This window comes from Cygnus olor, chromosome 3, assembly GCF_009769625.2.
Source record: "Cygnus olor isolate bCygOlo1 chromosome 3, bCygOlo1.pri.v2, whole genome shotgun sequence".
NCBI lineage: Eukaryota > Metazoa > Chordata > Aves > Anseriformes > Anatidae > Cygnus > Cygnus olor.
Genome location: NC_049171.1, coordinates 19,998,909 through 20,010,008, shown reverse-complemented (window position 1 = coordinate 20,010,008; position 11,100 = coordinate 19,998,909). Strand labels below are relative to the sequence as shown.

The 11,100-nt window shown below is 34.3% G+C and overlaps 1 protein-coding gene and 1 long non-coding RNA gene across 3 annotated transcripts in view; one reads left to right on the top strand and one right to left on the bottom strand.

The window, feature by feature from the left end:
• Window positions 1–1,991: 1,991 nt before the first annotated feature.
• On the top strand, window positions 1,992–8,628 carry LOC121067045. The gene is made up of 2 exons (XR_005818077.1): window positions 1,992–3,790; window positions 7,102–8,628. It is a non-coding gene; the product is annotated as an uncharacterized LOC121067045 (long non-coding RNA).
• Window positions 7,709–11,100, bottom strand: part of PXDN (peroxidasin) — an 87,081-nt gene continuing 83,689 nt past the window's right edge. For both annotated transcript variants that reach the window (XM_040551037.1, XM_040551036.1), the window contains one exon: window positions 7,709–10,656. In XM_040551037.1, the coding sequence (XP_040406971.1) occupies window positions 10,534–10,656 (123 nt within the window). In that variant the 3' untranslated portion in view covers window positions 7,709–10,533. The remainder of the gene's footprint in view (window positions 10,657–11,100) is intronic.

Below are 11,100 nucleotides of genomic sequence, written 5' to 3'. Positions count from 1 at the left end.
ACTGAGAGCTAGACTCCTAATCAGGATAATGCTGTCATATTAATATTGTTAGCAAAGGAGTATACAATTTAGTAACACAGTGAAAAAAAAAATCAAATACTGTAGATACTGTTTACACTATGGTATTCATTTCATTTAGAGTGGAACTTTCTAGATATTGATGAAATCAGCATAAAAATAAAAAGTAGATATGATGTGTTTAGATATGCTACAATTCTTGATAACAAAGATTTTATTATGCAATTTACTATTTTTGTGCCCTCTGTACTTCATATTTTGTGAAAATTTTACCAAGAATTAAACAGATGAAACTCTTGAGCTTATTTCAGTGATTATTCCAGTTTGAGGAATTTTAGAGAATTGCTTAATGTTCGGTAACATTTTTTCTTCAAAACTGCATTCTCTTAAAATTACCTTAAACAATCCTTTCCTTCCATATGCTTTTTCTAAATATTTCCTTCAAAATAATTGTGAATTTTTTGGTCCCTTCCTGATGGTTGTTTGGCAAAAGCTCATTTGACCTTCCCCATGAAATCAGTCCCTATGGTACCAGAAATGTTTATTTCACAGATCCAGTCCCTTTACAGAATACTTTAGACTAGATCATTGTTTAGGTACAGGGTCACTGGTGTCATATAAGAGAGAGGCATGTGGACTACAGGTGTCATTGGATGGGCCTAAGAAATATCACATGCATCTGTGAAGTACGTACAGGGCCTTCTTATACATAGCCACTACAGTCACAGAAAAACTGTTTCAAATATAATTATATAAAATGTTTCATAAATAAAATGAAAATATATATAATAAAGGAGTATTATATTCAGTGGAAGTTGCCTTCCTGCTTACAGAGATATGCTTACAGAATATCTCCATAGAGATATTTTAACTAATTGGCTCTCAATTTTACAAGACAAAAGGGAAGTATGGTTTTTCTGCCTGATTGCCAGAAGTTTTGTTCAGGGCCTGAGAGAAAAATGTATTAATGTAAGTAATGATCCAGTGCATGCTTCCTTGAGATGCATTGCCAAGACTGATATAACAACTTCGGGAATCTTCACTAAAGACTGAAACGTGCTGAGATCTGAGATAGCAGCCGTCATCTTGACAGTTTGGCAAGCTGCCTGGGATAATTTGGTATCTGTACTGGGAGGATTATGGGTAATCTCTAAAGAGCAAACGATTTCCTGAAATCTGGCCAAAATCCTGTAAGTTAACATGGGTTTCAATTTTACTTTTATCTAGGTACTCACAGGGATGGTCCCTGTGTAACAGAGATGACCTAGGAAAAATGTAAAAATATTTTCTAGGATAATGTTGCCGAGATTTTTATTCTAAAATGACAAACCTGATGGTCTCCAATAGAAGGCATACCTTTAGTGGAATCCTGCCCTTAAACTGTAGTCACATGCTATTGTTATAGTATATATGCATATACTAATGTAATTAGGAAAGATTTGTAAGGAAATTAGATATAAATGTTGCTTGGGCTACTTCTGTTTTCAGGAACTGCAATTATTAACATTTCTGTGTGTTCAATTCTGTTGTGCATACGTTAACAGGTAAGAGTCAGGATGCAGGTTTGGGATGTTACAAATAGAATTTTTTTAGGAATACAATTTTAATGTTCAGCACTGTCACACTGACTTCTAGTAGACCGGCATTATTGAAACTGATCTCTTGTATCCTAGACAGCAAATTCCTAATCCCTCTTAAAACACAAAAATTCAGAACCACGGGAATATTATTAAAATATCTGGGGGGAAATCCTGGCCCAACCAGGGTCCATCCCAGCCACATAGTGTGGGAAGGACCACATTTGCTTATTAGAGACAAGACTCTAGCCCTGTCTTTTATCTCCTGTTAACAAACTTTCATGGGTTTTCAGAAGGACAAGAAGTCAACTGACTAGATGAAGATAGGAAGGCAAACTTGAAAAGTAATTGTCCATTTAAGGAAGTAATTTCTATAGCACTTCCACAAGGTCAAACTGTATTAACATCTTTTTTTTTTCTTTTTTTTTCTTTTTTTTTTTTTTCTGTAATTTCATAGGAAAATTAAAGTATATGATTTTAATACAGCTGAAGTGAACTGGCCCAGTTATTGCCATCAGATTTTGTAAAACCAGACTTAGTATTACCATCTTGTTTGCTTTGTAAGTATCAGGGAATTTGGAACTATATTATTTTCTATAAAGTCTGGGATTAACATGTTAGTTTGTAATCCAGTAATTATCAGTCTACACTTCAATATTTGTTTTATAAACTAAGTGTGATTGTTGTGCTATTTGCATTTTCTTTTTCTATTCTAAAACAACCTTGGCCATTCAAAGCAGTAATTAAAAAAAGAAAAAAAGAAAAAAAGAAAGAAAGAAAATACTGTACAAGCAACTTTTCTGTGAAGATATACTCTAATATCCCATATAATACATATTTTGGGTTTCAAGGTGGCCAGAGTCATCATTTACTGACGGCTCCTGTCACTGCTTCTAGAATATGGGTAAGGCAGCATGCAGTTTTCTAATGTAGAAGTAAAAACATTATCAGTATTTCTGCACAGAACAGAGTTACTCCTTTCTACTCCCTTGCAAACAAGCAATTGTCACAAAGCCCAGCAGGTACTTACCACTGCAGGTACTTACCTGCAGTGCTAGTCTCAGTGGAGAAACCAAGACCAAGGCCTGAATGAACTCAGGTCTTCATCTGTGTCTGAAATTTCCAAAGCTGTGGTGAAGTTCACTGGCACTGGGAAGCTCTCACATCTGCGAACCATGGCTGTTCAGTAGGCCAACAAGGCATTTTATTTTCCAGTGGTGCAAATCCAACACTAAAATATGCAAAATTCCTGACCACAGCTATAGCTTAATGTAGCCCAAACTCTTTAAACTTGTAATATAAACATTTTCCCCAACCATATTTTTCTGCTCTTTCATAAGGGCTATTCTTGCTTAAATTTAATTTAAATTAAAGACAGAACCATAGGCAGTAATACAGACAAGCTTGTGGCCTGAAAGGGAAAGGAGAGACAAGAGTATCACTAGGAACACACAAACTCCACAGTATGTTACTGCAGCTTGAATGCTGACATTTCTATCAAAGCCTCTCTCTCTAAGCTATCATACTTTTCAATAATGTATTACGAATGAAGTAAACAGCAGCAGATGGGGAAAAACAAGAGTGGCTGTCATCAGCATTTTTTCCTTTGTGAACAATTTCTCACTATAGAAAGGAAGCAGGATCTCTCTTTATTTTTCCTTTGCTTTCTTGGTCTCTCAAGTGTGATCAGTTGGCTGATTTTGGTGCAAGGAATGTAAGAGAGGGATAAAACTGTAGCAGCATCAGAATTACTTTAGATTTATTAGATTTATTACTTTTAGATTTTATTAAACAATCTTAAACCATAAGTAAACAACTTTAATGATAATTAAAGTAATTATAGACAGATCCAGATTGTTTTCTAGACTGAACTCATCCAATCAGTATAACATAGTTAAATGCAAAATCATGCATAGGGGAATAAAGAATATGATTTCTACTTTCAAAACTGGGGGCTATAAAAGACCTAAAAGCAGTTTTAGAATCTGGCTGAATATGAATTCTTGGTATGATTTAGTGAGTCAGATTCATCTTAAACTACAAGTGTGCATGCATAAAACCTTGTAATGGAAAAAAAAAAAATAGGAGGAGGAGCATGATCTATTCTGCATATAGAAGTGAAACAAAGGTGTCAGGATGAGCCGTTCAGCAGCCAAATACCCACACAGAGACACTCTTGAATGTTCTTTTTGAGAGTAAGTAACCCACTATTAAAATGTATATTACGATGATGCAGAAGTAACATTTTAAAATTTTCAATCAAGACTGCATGTCTTCTTAAGATTCTATTGAAACACAGGATATTGTCTTAATGTGAGAAACACTGCATGAATTCAGTTTAATGTGCTGTGCAGATGCTAGGCAAGACTAGACTGACTTCCCCTGGTTTTGAGTCTACTAATCTAAGCAATAGAGGAGTTATGCCCCTTTTTATCATTCCCAATGTGCAAAGTCCTTGATCTTAAACAAGTCAGGCAACATGTTTTCTGAGTACATCTAAAGTTCAAATGGAAAATATTGCTGCTTGAGAGGTAAGATTTGTGGTAACAATAGCATTCCACCAGAGAAAAAAAAAGAAAGGAACATAAGACAACAGTTTTAAAATCCACATCAGCATTTGCCTGCACCAGAAACAATCTGTCGTGGTCTGACCTCAAGGCAGCTATTGTTTGTTATTGCTTGAATTGATTGTTGATATAAAAGAAAATCCAAGTAATCCCATGGCAATCTTTAAATACCCTCCCTAGAAGAGAATAGCCTGGCAACAAATAAGGCTATATGCAACCATGTCGAGCCAGGTCAGCTGAAAGAAAACATTTATTCCATTCCTACAATGTCTCCAATCTGTTTCACTGCATACAAGAAGGCCCTTCAACAAAGCATAATGAAAATAAAATATAAAGTAAAACAAAATAAAATAAAAACGACAACTAAAAAAAAGCTTATCATTTTCTGTTAACAGCATTTGATGCTTTAGATAAAAGCATAATTTCCAAAATAACTGAATTTCATCCAGAGGGAGTGAAAACCCTTGATTAAAATAACTTGAGTATTCCTTCAGTAACTGGAAAGTAACTGGAATTGTTCCCCATATTATGAAAGCTGTCACATTTGCCTCCTATTTGTAGCAAGGTGATTGCTTTCTACAGTAAAAGTGATTTAGGAAAGAGCAAGTGCTGTGCTCAGTATCTTTTCTCAAGAGTTCCTGGGAACTTTGAAATCCAAATCATGGAAATTCATAATGGACCATGCTGAATCTAGTGCCCAAGTACAGGAAAAGGACAGGAACCCCAGTATACCCCTTTGTCTAATGTTTCTGACTGTCTGGCTCTGAACCCTTCTCCAGAGCAATCCATTCAGGCCTGTAACCAAGTCCTAATTCACCAGCTAAGACCTGCCATTCTGAGGGGCTGGGCTGGTGATTTGCCAGAATAAACTTTTTGGCCTTGCTGTCTTGAGTTCTTCTTTAAGTCCCTTAGTTGTAAAAGTATGGGGTAGAAAAAAGAAATGGTGTTCTTCAATGAAAGAGAGGCAATGCTTTGTGGTGGGGGACTGAAAGCCATCCCTATTACCACTCTGATATTTGGTCAAATAAATGGCCAAATTGATTCCCATTACTTGGGGACTCTATTGCAATCTAGCATAAGTGCTACTTTGATATATTTAATATATTCCTATATTCTTAATGAACTGTCAGATTCTGCCTGAAAAAATTAAGAGTACTAGCTGATTTTATTTTATTTTTTTTCCCCACCAGAACAAAGCAATAGTTCCTCTTCCTTTCTTGGGACTATTTCTGATTATTATTTTTTTTTTTATTATTTTTTTTTTTTGTCCCTCAGGGTATTTTTTCATGCTAATCTCTATAAAAAGAGACAAGAAGTGCTTACTGGGCTTATCCTAGGAATGGCTGTGAGCCAGGTTAACAGCAGACAACATCTCATAAAGATATTAGTAGGTAATGCGATTTATTTTGGCAACACAGCAACATTTTTAAAGCATGTGACTTGTGGGATTGTAAAGTTGTATTACTGAGGGAGGCATCAAACAGATACAAACATCTTTACTGAATGCAACAATTAGGTTTATTCCTTTATCACAGGAGTTTCTGTTCTGTTCCATCTCTGAGTGTAAACAGAGATACTCAGTTCATAGTTTTTCTGCTAAACACAGCTGTTGAGATTCTCTTGTAACTTATATCTGATCTGTACTCAGCTCTGTCTGTTATGGGGCTGGAATGGTAAAGCAGAGTGAAAGGACCATTTATAACACTGAGGGTGGATAGCAAATATGTTGGGCAGAAAACAGAAGGAAAACTACGTTGGAGGTGGAGAGGTTTCCTTGCTATGTCACAGCAGGCTAAGAGTGAAAAAAGGAAAGAAAAGCAACCATAGCATGAAACTAGGCAGCCAGGATAATTGTAAAATAAAAGCTTAATATTGCTAGGTTGTCTGCTTTAAAATATGGTATTAGCAGACAACAGTGCTGCCTTTTCATGACTCAGTACAATCTCCTCTTTAGGTACATCACAATGCAAAGCTGATTACAACAATATTAGTAGCTAGTAATCTAAAATCTAGTAACATGTTTACTAATTTACTGTTTCTCGTTAGTTTTATTATGTATAACATTGTTGCTTTCCACTGGGAACCTAACACAAACTCACAATCTTTCAGTGTTAGAGATATGTGTATATGGTCATATTGTTATTTGTTGTTCACATACTCCATCTAACAAGCTTTTTGTCACATACCAGGTCTCATTTTTCTTGTACATAATAAAAATCAGTGTAGTGAATTCAGAAATATACTAAGCTGAACCCCACATTGTAGATGAGAGAGACCATGAGAAAGCAGTAGTCTTTCTTCCTGATGGTAATTTTCTAATTGTACTATACTGTATATGCACAATGCTTAATCTATTTCCAGAAAAGTACAATACAATAATGTGTAAGTTTTGATAAAACTACTCAAATATACCAGCTTTTGATACCTCGTTTTAATTGCCAATGCAAAGCCAAGGAACAGCCCCTGAATGTCTAAAACTCTCACTGTGAAGATTACTGATTTGGCAAATGCTACAGGGGGATCAAAAAGAAAACACAAGGAAAAAGATTTTTGATCATATAACAACTTGCACTATGGCAGCAGAATATTATTTTACAAAACAAAGTTACTGAGTATGGGAGGTCATTCCCTGTAATGAAAACTTTAATCATACTGCAACGAAATGATTCTTAGGTGAATTCAACCAAAGGGAATAAAGTGAATTTACTCAGAGTATTTCAGATCTCTGAATCTTTCTCAAAATATATCAGTAGCAGATCAAGAGTTTTATTCTAATGACTAAAAAGAATAATCTCTTGTACAGGAGACTAGTTTCAGAGCTGCACCAAGCACATGTGTTTCATGACTGTCTTTACCCTCTCAGCATCCTAATCTTGCTCTGTCATTGCTTTCCTTGGATTATCACCAGGAAGGTGACAGTCCTGTTTGCTTTGTTTCAGAGCAAAACATAAAAAGGCACAGAATGGAGCAGATACAAGGTGGGACTTCTTCATACATTGTCTACAGTCTCAGAAGTCTAGAAGTAGTCAACTACAGACAAGGGATTCCATGAACCTGTATTACTGTACTTGTGGAATGATGTCAATAAAGAACAAATGTTGAATCAAATGCATGGCAAGGCAATTCAGGACTGGATCTATCTGAAGAGCCAAGGAAAGTAAAGAAACTGTGTAAGACCAGGCTGTATGCAAGTATTATGTCATTTCCATCAAGAGATATTTCACCTCTCGGCCAATTTTTTGGGGAAAAATGTCCAACACTAAGAACATTTTTAAATAAACTTATACTAAGAAATAAGAGTGCATTTAAATATTCTTTTGTGACCCTACATGTATTTTTTCCCATCACCTAGATTAGAACAGTGAATAGATATGTCATAGTGTTAAAGAATCTGTCTACATAATTCATTAGCTCATTCTTTAGTTCTCGGAAATGGAGTTGTGACTACCCTGCATAAGAGAAGTGGTATAGTTCTCTGAATAAAATCTTCATACTGGAATCTTCAGCAATTAATCTAAACAATATATCTATCAAGAAGAAATCGTGTTTACTTGGAAATGTGGCCCATTTTATTTTAACTGAAAAGCATTCATTATACAGTGCAAACAGTTCTTTGGTAAATTTACTGATTAAAATAAAAACAACAAAGACTTTGCTTTAGGTAACATTAAAAAAAGAAAATAAATATGTAAAATTTGCAACATATTACAGCAATATTCTCACAGTGGATACTGAGGAAATGGTCATCTAGCCATTGGCCACTGTTTCAAAAATGTTAAAATTAATGCTGATTCTGCAGACATGACAATAAAACAAGCACAATCCATTACTGATTACACTTTAAACTGTGCATAAAGACTTGTTTTTCCTGAATGGTTTATAATCAGATGGAAATCAGCGGAAAATAACTCAAAATTACACTTATGTAAGCATATCCAGACTCCTAAGCCCATTTTATATACCATACGAATAAACAGTGAACATCGAAGAAAACCTCCCTCTTTATTCTGGAGGCTGAAGAAAATGAACAATCGGATATATGTTACTATTTTATAATGTATAAATGGAAACTCTTTTCTCCAATAAGTGGAAATTTTGAGAAAGTTTATTTAATATAAAATTGGAATAAAAGAATGTAAGTAGTAACCAGCTGGATGTATTACTGATTTATATATCTGTTTAGACAGTTAAATTATATTTGGTTCAGCTCCGCAATCCTTCCTCTTTGAGGAATTCCTGCTATAGGTCAATGGGAGTTCCATCTGAGTTGGACTTACAGGACGAGACATGTGGTTTGGACTCTCAGCAAAAGTCAACAAAATACCAGAGTATCAAAGAAATACAGGAATGACAGCCTCTAGAAACCATATGATACTCAAACATGCTCGCCACACACAATTTCTGAAAGTATTAAAATAGAAAATTACATGTCAAAACACTGTATATAAAATCAATTAAAATATTCTTAAAAATATAAATTGCAGTTCCATGTACCTTCTACCACACATCTTTAACACACCACTCACATGTACATATTGCTCTTACTATAGTATGAAATGATTTTCTGTAGCAAGCTTTAAAGATACACCAAAGTTTGAATGTGTCATGGTATCTGATTATCAAACTTGAAATTATGAATGTTAGTAATCAGAGAAATTATGTGCCAAAATATAATAGTGGAACTTATTTTGTTGTGCGAGGTTAGTTATTAGACAGGTATTTGATTTACCATGCAATAATGAAGTATTCAGTTTGTTTGCATAATCTGAAATGTTTAAGATGAGAATGTTAAATTTTGTGCGGAGTTCTTTGATTACAGATCTCTGCTCCCTCAATTTGAACAACAAATTCAGAAGTCAGTGAAAAACTAAAGAAGAGCTTGGTTCTTGTTAATCCTAACTTGGGAATTAAGGACAGAGCCATAAATTCAAAAATATTAAGTAATTAGGGAGAGAATCAATTCTGAATAAACAAAAAACAAACAAACAAACAAACAAACTGTAAAATGAGGTATGATAGTTGTCCTTCACTGAATATAATATATAATTCCTGGTCAAAAATATGCAGTTTGTATTCTAAAAAGTATACAACTTTGAAATGCTAGTGTAGACATATACTCTGTTATGTTAAACATTTATTAAATGGGAACTAAAGTCCATTGGCAGACCATTTTTAACATGAATGATAAAAATACGAGGTAAAAATATATATGCATTAGATGAAATTGAACAACAACAAAAAAAAATCAAATACCTTGTCAGAAAAAGTAGTCAATCCACAATTAATCATGACGTTTGATTTAGATTTTTTTTTTTTCCAACAAACAGTGCCACAATATAATCAGGAACATATGTCTATTGACAATATGCACAGTAAGTCAGTAGGTATCTTTGTATATAAAATGGCATGTGACGTGGTTTCACATTCTCAAAACAGGGCCATACATATATGTGAGCTGATCTGAGATTAAGAGAAGCATGCTTAAAAACTGGACTGGATGGTCATGTTACAATGATTTAAAATAGATGAAACAAAAATAAGTTGCCAAGCAATTACATATGTTTTGACAAAAAAAGATTATGTTCATGTTAAGATCAAATGCTACTGTGCCATGTGTGTTTTCCTAAAATGAGGAACACTGTCAATTATACCTGCAATATACATTCAATTGCTTTTTCTATCTTCCAATTACATTTACTCATGTTTCCCTAGTAATTCCAGCCTTTCTAGTTTGAAAATATTGAATAATTTTGCTCAGTGAATTAACAAGAGGATGTTGAAAGGTGCACTGTTTTTCTTTACTTTCTTGGTGGTCCATACGTAGAAGTGATAGTGTGATTCAACAGCATTTCCATGCATATGTGGTTTGTAGAAACTGGTCCTCTATTGCATTGGTTTGGGCACAGTGAGTGACCTTTTGTTTTCCTGTCATTTACTAAGTAATAATAAAGAGCTAAATTTCAAGTCAGACTGGAACTGAAAATGGAACTTTCAACATTACTAATCATAGATGGGGAAAAAAAGGGTTCATTTTAGCCTAAGTCTGAAGCCCAGTCATTTTGGATACCTAAAACTACCTGACAGTGTTCTCTTAAAGTAGCACCAGTTTTTAGTTTGTCTAACCTGAGAAGCTTAACACACAATTAACTTTGACCTGTTTGCTAGTTTCCCTTTCATTATTTTTTGCATTGTGATTACCTTCATGGGCAGAAAATACAATGATATATTACGTTATACTGTTACAGCACCATTAGAATGTTGTAATCTTGATTTCTTGCTGTTTTAAGCCTGTAGTTACCTGTTTTTGCCATCAGCAGGCATTGATACGATCTGAAGAGTATGCACCCTAAAATCTAAAAAAAAAAGAAGACTTATGGCTTCTTTTTATTAATATTTTCTTTTAAGCAGACTGGACAACAATCTCCTTTAATCTTCACAGGAGCTTCACAGTCAGCTGGCGGGCATGACTCCACAAAACAGGTAATCTGACCAACCTGTGTCAGGAAAACAAGGAACGAAACCAGACCATATTTAGCTACATTTTCCAAACAAGAAATACCTTTTTCCCATTATTGAAGCATGTGTTTTAATTCATCCTCTCTAAGATCTTGGTTACTAAAAAAACCTTCACATAGTTGATTTCAGTATCAATTGATATTGAGAAGGCTCTTTGTATTATACCTTCTTATTATGCCTTATAATACATTCTGTATTATACCTGAACAGTATGTCATCTTATTTAACATTCAGGCATGAAACTGGGATGCCAAGTACCCCCATATTTCTTTGACTACATTTTTAAAAATGCTACCGTAATAAAAGAAAATGAAAATTTAGCAATAAGCTAGATATGCTTTTATTGATTTTCAAGGATTTTAATAGACTTTTTCAAGAAGTACAATTAATTTTGTAGCTAATTTTGCCAGTACCATCCATAA